The sequence below is a fragment of the Chinchilla lanigera genome, unplaced genomic scaffold (assembly GCF_000276665.1).
Source record: "Chinchilla lanigera isolate Chin_1 unplaced genomic scaffold, ChiLan1.0 scaffold00080, whole genome shotgun sequence".
Taxonomy (NCBI): Eukaryota; Metazoa; Chordata; class Mammalia; order Rodentia; family Chinchillidae; genus Chinchilla; species Chinchilla lanigera.
This window is the reverse complement of record NW_004955481.1, coordinates 7111760-7124895: the sequence shown is the minus strand read 5'-3', so window position 1 is coordinate 7124895 and position 13136 is coordinate 7111760. Positions and strand designations below refer to the sequence as shown.

Below are 13136 nucleotides of genomic sequence, written 5' to 3'. Positions count from 1 at the left end.
ATCAATTATATCAGAACAAAACTGTTTTTAAAAGGCATACTAATTTTTTAAAACTGGGCAAGACTGAACTGGTGTGGTAACACATGCCTATAATCCCAGCTACTCCATGAGTCTGAGGCAGGAGGATTGCAAGTTCAAGCCTAGCTTGGGCAATTTAGTAGGACTCTGTCTCAAAATAAAATTTCATAAAATAACTGGGGAAGCCAGGCGTGGTGGCACACACCTATAATCCCAGCACTCAGGAGGCTGAGGCAGAAGGATTGCCACGAGTTCAAGGCCAGCCTAAACTACGCAGCGAGACCCTGTCTCAAAAACAAAACCAAACCAAGAAACACCCATATAAAACAAAAAACGGAATGTAGCTCAGTGATAGGGTGCCTTACATGCACAAAGCCCTGGGTTCAATCTCCAGTACAAAAAAAAAAAAAAGGTGGGGGACAGTTTTTGTAGCCATGGATGCACACATGGGTGTCTTGGTCACTTCTCTCTCATTGCTGAGACAAAATATTCAATGCCCAAAATTAAGGAAGGAAAGGTTTATTTAGCTCACAGTTTGTGGAGGTTTCAGTCCATAATCAGCTGGCTCCAAGGCAGGGTGGCATAGCACAGGGGCAACAGTTCAAGGTGGCAGAAGACAGAGAAAGCAACAAGAGCAAAAAGGTGGGGGGAGAGCAAGCCTCTTTTCCCCGCTTATATTGTAAGCAGGCTACCCACTCCCAGGGCGGGTATAGCCCTCACACCATCTCTATCCCCTCCTCTTGCACAGGATGAGGATGTTTACCCAGTAAGGACCCTGGCCCCTGCTGAGTTGCTACATTAAATTTCTAACTTCTCAAATTGACACAATGTATCAACCATTACAATGGGTGCTGAGACTGTAGAGCAGTGGTGATGACCCATGGCAGGTGTGCCACAGCCTGGCTGTTTATGTCACTGAAAGCTCTAAAAGGTTCGCTGTCGGGGCTGGGGATATATAGCTCAGTGGCATAGTGCCTGCCTGGCAAGTGCAAGATCTTGAGTTCAATTCCTGGTACCAAGGGGGGAAAAAAGGAGTTAAAAGGTCCACTGTCACAGCTCTAGAGAAAGGCATGGAAATGATTAATGGGAAAGGCAGGATTGCTTTTGGACAGAGGGAGGGTTCTGTGCTTGGGCCTCTGAAGGAGCTTTTGAGGTTGGTGGTAGGTTTTATTTTTTGACCTGAATGGTAGTTTCAACGGTATTTAAGGTTCACATGTGTTTTGTGTAGTCTTTCTGTATCTGTTTTGTTATATAGTAAAATGGCTTTTAAGAAGAGAAGAAATTGCAATAGTGAAACCCTGTCTTAAAAAGACAAAAAAAAAAAAAAAAAAAAGAAGAAATCCAGTATGGAAATGTCACCCTGTGCCAAACTACCATGGCCACCCTGTGCCTCACCTCCAGGTACTCACCCCTTCGTGTCCCCTCCCCTTGAGCGTGGGTGTGACCTATGACTTGCTTCTAACCATCAGATTAGGGCAAAGGCAATGGGATGCCTGCCCAGGTGTTTATGTGATTATCACATACAACTTCATGTCCGACTTGCTGGGAAACTTTCTTGCCCTTGTTGGCATTGGGCATTGAGGATGCAAACAGCTGTGCTGCGAAAGCCTGTGAGGTAAAGAACCGAGGACGACCTCCAGCCCGCAGCCAGCAAGACGCCGTGGCTCGGCCCTGCAGCCCACATGGAAAGGAGCACCGCCAACACCTGCCGGTCTGGGGGCAGAGGCTATCCTGGCTGAGCCTCAGACTATACCAGGGGCCCAGCTGATGTGTCCATCACAGCTTGTGAAAGGCAGACTGTAGACTCTGCCCTGACTCCAGACACTGAGATAATAAGTGTGTGTTGGTGTTGGTGTTGGTCTTTCTGAGACAGGGTGTCGCTATGCAGTTAAGGCTGGCCTTGAGCTCACTTTGTAGCCCAGGCTGGTCTCGAACTCACAACGATCCTCCTGCCTCAGCCTCCCAAGTGCTGGGATTACAGGCCAATGTGTGTTGTTTTGATAAGTAAACCATGCTCCTTATATTTGGGGGTCCCTGAGGCCACCCCTAGGTTTGATGATTCGCTACAAGGACTCACTGAACTCACAGCTATGGTTTATTACAGTGAAAGGCCACAGAATAAAATCAGCAATGGAAGAAGGCACGCAGAGCAGGGTGCAAGGTGAACCTCCTCCAGGGGAGTCCTGAGGACAGGGCTTCGTTCTCCCAGCAATGGAGTTTGCCAACAAGGGGCCTCTCCCAGGCTTTGCTGGGGGTCAGTCATGTTGACACAGCCCAGTGCCCACGAGCTCACTGAGTCTCCAACCTCTGCTGAGGTCAAAGTGCTTCTCTAAGGCCCAAAGGTCCCAGGTAAACAAGGTCGCTCTTAGCAGGCCAGATCTTCCAAGGGCTTAGAATTCATCTCCCGGGAGCCAGTCTGGAGCTAGTTTTTTCCACATGCACAGGTTTTGAGAACCTCAAGCCTGCTCAGTTAATGCTGCACCACACAAAATGATTAACTTCAAAAGCAAAGGGCAGGGGATATAGTTCAGTGGCATAAGCGCTTGCCTGGCAAGCCTGACGTCGAGTTCGATTCCTGGTACCAAAAAAAAAAAAAAAAAAAACCACAACTGTATGCTAACTTCAAAGCAGGATCTTTAGTCAAGTTGCCAACCTGCTTGAAGGCAGGGAGAGAGACCAGGACTCTTTAAACCCTTGCTTGCTTTATGATCAGGGAATTTCCCCGCCTTAAGCCGAACAGCCAGAAGGCAGGGTGCAGGGGAGAGCAGGCCGAGACCTCGCATTCATACATAAGGCTCTCCTGACTGGCCACTGAGTAGAAGGCGAGCTTCCCCTCCTCCAGGTCCAGCCAGACGCCCACCACCCCAGGTCTGTCTGATCCCAGGACAGTTTCCCTGGCCATGGTCCACACAGAGAGCCTGCCAATCCCCTTCCATTCAACACACCAGGAGTCCACAGTCCTTCCCAGCATCCGGTTCCGGGCCATGGCCCCGGAAGCCACCCCAACGGCCCAGTCGTTGCAATACTGAGTGTCCACTTCCCAGTACTGCCGCCCAGAGGAGAAGGCTTGGGAACAGAACACCTGGCTGGCTGAAAACCTCTGGGGACTCCAGGGATAGTTCTGTTGGCAATGAGACACCGTCACTGTCCGGCAGTCCTTAGAGACCTCCAGGCTGCAGGACAGGCTCCCCAAGTCAAAGGTCGGCGTGATGGCCCCTGGGGATGAGAAAACACCAGCACAAGAACACAGCCAAGTTAGCTTTTCATCATCTACCCTAACAGCAAAAGCAACATTGTATCTTCTGGTGTTTTACTCATACAGGAAATAAAATCCATGTGTCCACTTGGACTTGGCCCTGCACACACAATACCTCACTCCTGCCTTCTAACTGACTTTTCTATCTGTCAGGATGCTCTCTCCGAGTCCCACCCAGAAGAGCTGCCGCTTGCTGTTCTCAACATCCCAGCGCTGTGAGTATCCAATGCCTTGTCTGTATCCCTCCAATTAAAGTTCAGCTTCCTGGGAATGGTCCATATCTTGCACACTTTTTTTTTTCTTTTTGAGACAAAGTCTCACTACGCAGTTCAGGCTGGCCTTGAGCTCACTTTGTAGCCCAGGCTGGCCTTAAACTCACAAGGATCCTCCTGCCTCAGCTTCCCGAGTTCTGGGATTACAGGCATGTGCCACCACACCCGGCTATATCTTACACATTTTGTATATTTTATATTGCTTCCTTTAGGGAAAAAAACCAACAGTGCTGGGGTCAAGCCAGAGCTTAGTACTCATCCCAGCTTAGTACTCATCCCAGCTCCTGCAGATAATGAGCAGAGCTGTTGGGAGTCAAACCCATGGCTCCAGGATCTATGGGACGGCAGCAGTACCGAGGCAGATGGGGAAACAGGCAGTGGGCTGTAACTGGCGTGGATGCTCATAGGCTGTCCGGGATCGAAGTGCTCACGGGTGTGGCTGAGCCTGGCATAGGGGCAGCTCAACCTTCTCTGCCTTTGGACTGAGCTCCAAAGGAGGAAGCTGTTCTGAGAGCAAATTCATGGGCTCTGCATCAGGGAAATGGGTACAGCACGCTCTCACAGCCCCTCTCTGCACTGGACCAAATGCAAGCTGTAAGTGCACCGCATACTTACACTGAGCAAACTGGGAGGCCCTCTTGGGTGCAGGCCAGCTTGAACCAGGCTGGGGGCACGAGGGGGAAGACACAGCTTCTGGGAGTTCTGCTAAGGAAGCAAAAAACGGGGAGAAGTCCCATCAGAAAAAGGCAAATAAGCCAAGTGTGGTGGTACATGGGTGTAATCCCAGCACTCAAGAGGCTGAGGCAGGAGGACCAGTGTGAGTGCAAGGCCAGCCTGAACTATACAGCAACCCTGTCTCAACAAGGAAGGGAGGAAGGAAGGAAGGAAGGAAGGAAGAAAAGAAGAAAGGAGGAGACAAAGAAAAAGAAAGAAACAAAAAAGAAACAAAGAAAAAAGAAAGAAAGAAGAAAGAAAGAAAAGAAAGAAAGGAAGAAAGAAAGAAAGAAAGAAAGAAAGAAAGAAAGAAAGAAAGAAAGAAAGAAAGGCAGGCAGATGAAGGGGTCCAGATACCCTGATGCGGGCACCTGGCTTGCCTTCCTCATCGGCAGCACACTTCAGCGCATCAGGACTGATCAGACAGGGTTCGGGCAGGGGCACTCAGCCCCAGGTCCTCACTGTGCACATTTTCTGTGTGTTTCCCTGCTGAGCCCTAAGCTTCTCTCTGGAGGGAATTTCACTCTTCTTCATATTCTTAGCGCAAGGCTCACCTAAGCTCCAGATCTAGAAAGTGTCTGGTGCCTATTTACCAAATAAATAAATTAACTAATAGAGTTCCAGGGGATGGCAGCACTCGGACACCCAGCATACTCACGACCCCTGGGTGAACACTTCAAACCCCCCGTAAAAGAGCAGCGTAAGGTTCATCTCAACTGCCAACGCCTCCTTATCCCTCTCCGCGAACCACACTGAACTATCAGCTTAAAGCACCACTATGTGTTTGCAACGACAGTCTGGGGAGAGCAGAAAAGCTGAGGGACGTGCTAGAGTGTATAATGCACACAGGGAATGCAGAGTTGTATAACCGACATAGAATTTCAGATTTGTAAAATGAAAAAGTTCTGGAGATTAGTTGCATGACGATAGAAACATAGTTTCTCTTTACTGAGTTGCACTTAAAAATGGTTCAGATCCCGGTACCGGAGAAAAACAAAAAAAAAAAAAAACAAAACAAAACAAAAAAAACAACAACAAAAAAATGGTTCAGATTGTAAATTTTATTTTATGTGTATTTACAATTTTTAAAAATGGTGAAAGATGCGGGTTTTTTTCATACAATGGAGTACTACTCTGCCATAAAGAAGGATAAGCTGGAGACATTTCTAGCTAAATGGATGCATGTTGAGGCCACAGTCTTATGTGAAGCAAATCAGACACACATGTTTAAATATCACATTGTTTCTCTGGTATGAGAAACTGAAAGTATAAATAAGGACCAAAATATATAATAGGTATTGCGAAGTAGCCAGGTGGGGTGGTGCACACCTGTAATCCCAGCACTCAGGAGGCCGAGGCAGGAGGACCACCATGAGTTCAAGACCAGCCTGGGCAATATAGTGAGACCCTGTCTCAAAAAACCCAAAACAAACAAAAAATAGATTGCAAAATGGAAAGAAAATGCTCAAATGAGAAGGGGAATAAGGGAGGGGGAAGAGAAGAGGGAAGAAGGGACAGGAAAAAAGGGACTAGAAGGAAAAAATGGAAACAAAGCTTTTGTAAATATGGAGGGGAAGAGGGGTTAAAGGGAGGGGAAGGAAATGGGGGAAAAAAAGAAGGAAGATATACACAGGTACAAATTCCCTTTGAGGAATGTAATTGTTATCTATATCTAAAATATACCAATAAAATTTTTATTTTTTTATTTTTTTTTGTCTTTTTGAGACAGGCTGCAGTTCAGGCTGGCCTTGAGCTCACTTTGTAGCCCAGGCTGGTGTTGAACTCGCAACGATCCTCCTGCCTCAGCCTCCCAAGTGCTGGGATTACAGGCATATGCCACCACGCCTGGCTACCAATAAAATTTTTAAAATGCAAAAACGAAAAAAAGATTTCAAAAATTTAGGTAGGTAACACTATTCTAGTTGCCTGAGAGTATTGTTACTCATTGTTTTTGGCTGGGTGTGGTGGTTCATGCCTATAATCCCAGCACTCAGGAGGCAGAGGCGGGAGGATCATTGCAAGTTTGAGGCCAGCCTAGGCTACAAAGTGAGCTCAAGGCCAGTCTGAACTGCATAGTGAGACCCTGTCTCAAAAAGACCAAAATAAATAAATAAATAAATACTGTTTCTGTTTGCTTCTTGTTTTTTGACACAGGGTCTTGCTATATAGTTCAGGCTGGCCTTGAACTCACTACGTAGCCCAAGTTGCCCTCCAACTTGCAGCGGTCCTCCTGCCTCAGCCCCCTGAGTGCTAGGATTATAGGCATGTGCCACCGTGCCCAGCATTCATTGTTAATCATTTCTTGGTGTTTGTGTCTGTGTGTGCCTGTCTGTGTGTATTGCTGCAGATCAAACCTATGGCCTCATATATGCTATGCAAGTGCTCTACCACAAAAGTATATCCTTCCTCCCTTACCTGTTTTTTTAGACAGCGTCTCACTATGTAACCCTAGCTGGCCTCAAATTTACTGATCCTCCTACCTCAGCCTCCCAAGTGCTGGGACTACAAGCGTGTACCACCACGTCCAGCTTTAATCCCTTACTTTTTTTTTTGGTCTTTTTTTGAGACAGGGTCTCGCAATGCAGTTCAGGCTGGCCTGGAGCTCACTTTGTAGCCCAGGTTGTCCTCGAACTTGCAACTATCCTCCTGTCTCAGCCTCCCAAGTGCTGAGATTACAGGCCTGTGCCACCACACCCGGCAATCCCTTACTTTTTAAACTAATACTCACTAATACTTTTTTGTCCCTGTTGATGGGGGAGATAATCTACATGTGACTGTTTCCTATTCTAAAGATACTGAGAAAAAAAATTATATGTAATGCACATTCAAGTTGCTAAGAAACTTTAAAAACACTGATAACTATTAAGGAGATGAAATTTCATAATAAATTAATCTCTCTGGGTCTAAACTAGATTACTTACCCAATATTTATAGTAGGTTTTATAAAAAATATGGTATGTCACATAGAAGGAAAAAATGATGTTTTAAATAAGCAGGTGATTGTACATAAATATTTGTTACATAAACTTAGTTAATGAGAAGTGTCTTTATAATGTGTAGCATCTAAACAATTTGGCTTTTTAAATACAGGAAGAAAATGAGCCGCAACTTTTGTTTTTGTTTTTAAAGTAGCCAGGCTGAGTGTAGTGGTGCACACCTCTGATTACAGCACTTGGGAGGCTGAGGCAGGAGAATCACTGAGAGTTCAAATCCAGCCTGGGTTACATAGTGAGTTCAAGGCCAGCCTGAATTACAAAGCAAGACCTTGTCTCAAAACACAAAACAAGGGGCTGGGGATATAGCACAGCAATACAGCAGCTGCCTGGTAAGCACAAGGTCCTGAGTTTGATTCCCAGCACCAGAAAACAAACAAACAAACTGATCCAGCCACAGACAAACCTCAGCCCACTCCTACTTGATTTATAATCAAGTAGGAACCAGGATTAAATACATACAATACATGGATTAAAGCTGGATGTGGTGGTACACGCTTGTAATCCCAGCACTTGGGAGTCAGGAACCAGACTCGGGGGCCCTGTCCCCAAAGAACTGTGTCATTTCCACTCAACTTCCACAGTTACTTCTCCTTAAGCAAATTGGCTCACCCTGTGTTTGCTCTTTCGGGGCCTCTTTCCATGACAGTTGTCCTCGTAATTTTTCTTGAATCTCTTCAAGGGCACAGAGAATCTCCCTCAATTCCTCCTCAGATGTTCTGGCTGTCACTCGTGTTGGAGACGCCAGGGAAACCTCCTGCCCAGAGGACGAAGTCTATGGAGGAGCCACACATTACAAACAAACGAAAGCCACCCCCGGAACCTAGCAAATACATCCAACTTCCAACACTCACCTGTAACTTCCCATTTAATCCCGGGAACATTTTAAAAAACAAAACCAGGTCATCAACACTGGGTCCAGGCGCAGAGCCCAGTGGTGCTACACGGGCCACGCATGTTCTGTCCTGGACATCACTGAGGAAAACCAGCGCCAAATGGGGGTGGCAGAGGTTTTCATTGAATTTACTTTCTTTCTCTTTCTCTTTTTTAAAATTTGTGTGTGTGTATGCTGCTGGGGATCAAACCGAGGATAGCGTGCATTTTAAACATATGCTCTATGGCAAAACCACTTCCCTAGCCTAATTTTTTCTATTTCAAATGTTACATATGTTCTAATACTTTTCAAGCTCCTCCTTTCATGTGTACAATACATGGATTTATTAGGTAATAACTATTTTTTAAAATATCTTAGGCCTATTAAAAAGGCTTTATAAAACAGTCAAAAAACAAACACAACAAAATAAAATGAAACAGCTTGGTGTGGTGGTAGGCACTGGTAATCCTAACACTCAGGAGGTTGAGGCAGGAGGACTGCTGTAAGTTCAAGGCCAGCCTGAACTAAGTAAGAGACTCTAAAAAAAAAAAAAAGAAAATCAAACCGGGCTTGGTGGTGCACGCCTGTAATCCCGGCACTCAGGAGGCTGAGGCAGGAGGATCATGGCAAGTTCGAGACCAGCCTGGGCTACAAAGTGAGCTCAAGGCCAGCCTGAACTGCATAGCGAGACCCTTTCTCAAAAAGATGAGGAACTGCCACCACTGAAAAGATTCATTAAACCCTAAGAGCCTCTAGCAGGGGCATTGGATTTTTCAAGGACACCAGTGATCTCTTCTCTCCCAGGAAGGGATGCCGCAGCTAGGATATGAAAGAGGAGTGGATATTACCGTGGCAGGGACAAGGAATAAGATCCATGGGCGGGTCGGTGTGGTCGACACGGCTGGCGCCGCCAGGTTTGGATCTTAACCCTAAAGGCACAGACACTGCGGAGTGTGGCTCTAAATGAGGTCCGTGTGTAAAAGCCTCCATCCCAGGTGCCACCACTGGGGGTCTGCAGAACCTCCGAGAGGGGCATCTTTAGGTCATGGGGAGCCTGCCCTGAAGAGGCCCGTGGGGCCCCAGTCCCTCCGCTTTTTCTCTTCTGGCCCCTGGCCATGAGGCAAGCGGTTTTGCTCCACTATCGCAGGCCGAAGAGCAATGCATCCACCTGAGCGGGACTAGATCCTGGGAACCTTTTCTGTGAGCTGACCGCCGATAGTAACAGCGCTGACGCACAGGGCTGTCCTCGGGGTGCTGGTAGCAGATGAGTTACAGGATCAGATTTGCGTCTGAGAAGGTCGCCCAGGTGACCCCGTGGGGAACACACTGGCACAGGTGGAGCGGTGCATGTACAGGCCTGTGATAGAGGAGTCTCACAGCACCTCCAGAGTGACAGAAGATTGGATGATATCTCGGCAGGCCGTGGAGCTCCCATGTGCTCTCTGCTAGAGGAGTGAAGGAGGAGGCAGCAGGACTCTCAGGTCTCTGGTCTGTGCACTTGTTTGTTTGTTTGTTTGCTGTCTTTTTTGAGGCCGGGTCTCCCTATGCAGTTCAGGCTGGCCTTGAGCTCACTTTGTAGCACAGGCTGGCCTTACACTCGCAATGATCTTCCTGCCTCAGCCTCCCGAGAGTTGGGATTACAGGTGTGTGCCACCACACCCGGCTGGTTTGTGCACTTGGAAGGACAACAGGGCCAGTACTGTACTGAGATGAGGAACCCCAGAGGAAGAGAAGTTTGGGGGTGCATTAAGTGACACGTGTTTTTGAGATATGCAAGAAGAAAGAAGGTAGTCTAGAGCTCAAGATGTTTCCAGCCTGAGTGCATGCCTGCAATCCCGGCACTCTGGGAGGCTGAGGCAGGAGGATCCCAAGTTCGAGCCCAGCCTGCACCAATCAGTGACTTAGTGAAACTGATGTTTTTCTTTTTTCAGACAGGGTCTCACTATGTAGTTTAGGCTGGCCTCATATTCACAATGGTCCTCCTACTTCAGCCTCCCGAGTGCTGGGATTACAAGCGAGTGTCCTGGCTGTGAAGCTGTCTCAAAATAAAAAATTAAAGAAGGCAGGGGAGGTAGCTTGGGGTGAAGGTCTGGTTGCAATCCCCAGTACAGGGAGCAGGGGTGTGTGTGTGTGTGTGTGTGTGTGTGTGTGTGTGTGACAGAGAGGGAGAGAGAGAGAGGGAGGGGGAGAGGGAGAGAGAGAGAGGGAGGGGGAGAGAGAGAGAGAGAGAGAGAGAGAGAGAGAGCAAGCCTGGAGCTATATTTGTGCACTGTGCCAGTTAATCTTAGTTGTTAATTTGGATTAAAAGAGTCCTGGATAGGTGACTGGGTCATGGGCTGCCGTGTGTGTGTGCGCGCGCGCGGATTAATCCAGCGATGATCACAGCAGAGCATGGGGAGGGGTTGCTGGAGAGGGCAGGTCACTCCCGAGGCGTCTGTAACTCACCTTCAAGGCGGTGAGCTTCCAAGCACCTTTGGTAGTAAAAGACAGACTCACAGCGTCCTTCAGCTTCAAACACCCTCACACTGCCCTAGTGAGAGCTGCCCAGCCAGCGCCACCCACCCCCATCTCTGCCTCGTCCCGAGAGGCCACTTACTTCTTTGTCCGGTCGGGATCCTAAGAGGGGTCCCTGCCTCTGGACGTTCTTGGTAATGTCTACCAGCTTTTCCACCAGCGCTGTCAGCTCTTGGACAACCTCCGTGACGCTCTTCTGCGCTGTCACCTTGAAAAGAGCAAAGCTGAGGCTATGATCTGGATCTGAAGTGTCCCCCAAGCTGGCTGCGGTGGCCCATGATTGTAATCTCAGCACTATGGGAGGCTGAGACAGGAGGATCACAAGTTCAATTTCAACCTGGGCAATCTACCAATTTAGCAAGACCCTATCTTGAGGGGAAAAGGGGAAAAAAAAAAGGCTGGGGATGTAGCTCAATGTGAAGGCCCTGGGTTTAATCCCCAGTACCGTAAATATGTACATTTTTTAAAATGGGCAAAGGACCTGACTTGATATTACTCCGAAGAAGATAAATGAATGGTCTGTAAGTGCAGGAAAAGACACTCAACATCATTGGTCACGGGAGAAATGCAATTCAAAACTGGGTACCACCTCACACCTGTACCAAGGTGCCAGGGCTGCACTACAAACAGAACACTCTGAAACAACAAGCACACGTGACCAGGGTGGAGGAATATCGAAACCAGTGGGCCATTGATGGGGGAAATGTACAAAGGTGCAGCCAACCTGGGAAATAGGTTGATAGTTCCTCCATAAATCACACTTTTTTGCTTGTTTCTTTTTTTTTCCCCGGTACCGGGAATCGAACTCAAGACCTTGCGCTTGCCAGGCAGGCGCTGTGCCCCTGAGCTAAATCCCCAGCCCCTCACACATCTAATTAACCTGGGAAACAGTTCTGGAGAGGGAGGGAGGGAGGGGGAGAGAGAGAGACAAAGAGAGACAGAGAGAGACAGAGAGAGATGGAGGAAGGGAGGGAGGGAGAGAGGGAGAGAAAGGAGAGAAGGAAAGAAGGAAAAATACAGACTCTGTTGGAAACGGTGAAAACTGAAATATTCATTGAAGGATAAATGCATTAAACAGGGGTCTATTGGGGGCTGGGAATTTAGCTCAGCGGCAGAGCCTGCCTGGCAAGCGCAAGGTCGTGAGTTCGATTCCTGGTACCAGAAAAAAAACAAAAAAAAAGGAGGTCTGTTGCCTGCAACGGCGCTCAAATCTTTGGAAATGTTAGAAAAGTGTAAAGAAGTCCACTCAGCTATATCCACAGCCTTCTTTTGAGAAAGGATCTCATTATGTAGCCGAGACTGGGCTCGAAATTTTGACCCTCCTGTCTCAGCCTCCTGAGTACGTGATTTATTTATTGTACTGAGGATTGGAACTCACCGCCTTTGCAAGGAGCTACCCACCATCCCCAGCTCTTTTCTTGCTTTCTGAGACAGGGTCTCACCCCACGTTGGGCTGTAATTTGCAATCCTCCTGTTATAGGTAACTGAGTTAGGCGAAAATATTATAGGCAGAAGCCCTCCAAGGAGCCCGTGTGAAAGATGAGATGCCTGGCCACTGTGGGAGAGAGACACCTCCAGCGGTGGGCCAGACCTCAAGACGAAAGATAAAACAAATGCACCCGCTTATCTCCTAAGGATGAACAGGGATTGGTATTCTAAATAGGTCTCTGTCACCTTGAGAAAGCCAGGAAGAGCCCTAACTCAACCCCCTTCAGGAAAAGCCCCTGTTGTGTATTCCTGCCTCATGCCATGTGACCGGCTTCTCCATTTGATCCCCATTTAATCAGTCTGACCCGGGCAGTTACGCTTGTAATCCTATTGCTTGACCATAGTTTTGTCCCACCTCATGCCCACCTTGCAAGTTCCCACGTTTCCCACCTCGGATCCGTCTCGTGTCGTGGATTCGCTCTATAAAAATCCCTAGAAAAACAGCTGGGCGTGGTGGCGAATGCCTGTAATCTCAGCACTCGGGAGGCTGAGGCAGGAGGATCGTTGCGACTTCGAGACCAGCCTGGGCTACAAAGTGAGCTCAAGGGCAGCCTAAACTGCATAGCGAGACCCTGTCTCAAAATAAAAAACAAAATAACAACAAAAATCCTCTAGAAAAGGCAGGTTCCTTGGCAACCCACTCAGGTCCCCTTCTGTCTCTCACTCTTGGACAGAAGCTTTCTTTCTCCCAATAAATATATTCTTCTCTTAACCTCCATTGTTCCCAAAATTCACTCTTCGGTTTTAGAAAACAAGAGATATCCTCTCTGATATCTAGCAGGGGGAGAGTGTCTCTCCCTGCACCACTCCTGCTTCAGTCCCCCAGAGTGCGCCACCACATCGAGGTGCAGACTGGGTTTCGGTTTCCCTTAGAACAGAGGGGTGTGGGGAGGAGGCGCTGCGGCCGGCTCCCTACCGGCGGCGGCGAAGCGGGGCGCCGGGCAGACGCGGGCCCTAGCCCGGCCGCGGCGCTGAGCTTGTCCGCCAGGAGCTGCAGCAGCAGGTTC

The 13136-nt window shown here is 48.2% G+C and overlaps 1 protein-coding gene across 3 annotated transcripts; it reads right to left on the bottom strand.

The window, feature by feature from the left end:
• Positions 1 to 2095: 2095 nt before the first annotated feature.
• Positions 2096 to 13136, bottom strand: Rnf135 (ring finger protein 135; the record flags this gene model as incomplete). 3 transcript variants are annotated; one of them, XM_005402930.2, is given in 5 exon segments in its annotated part: positions 2096 to 3234; positions 4162 to 4251; positions 7866 to 8028; positions 10724 to 10849; positions 13046 to 13136. In XM_005402930.2, coding segments are annotated over 5 exon segments (1000 nt in total), but the record flags the coding sequence as incomplete, so codon positions are not given.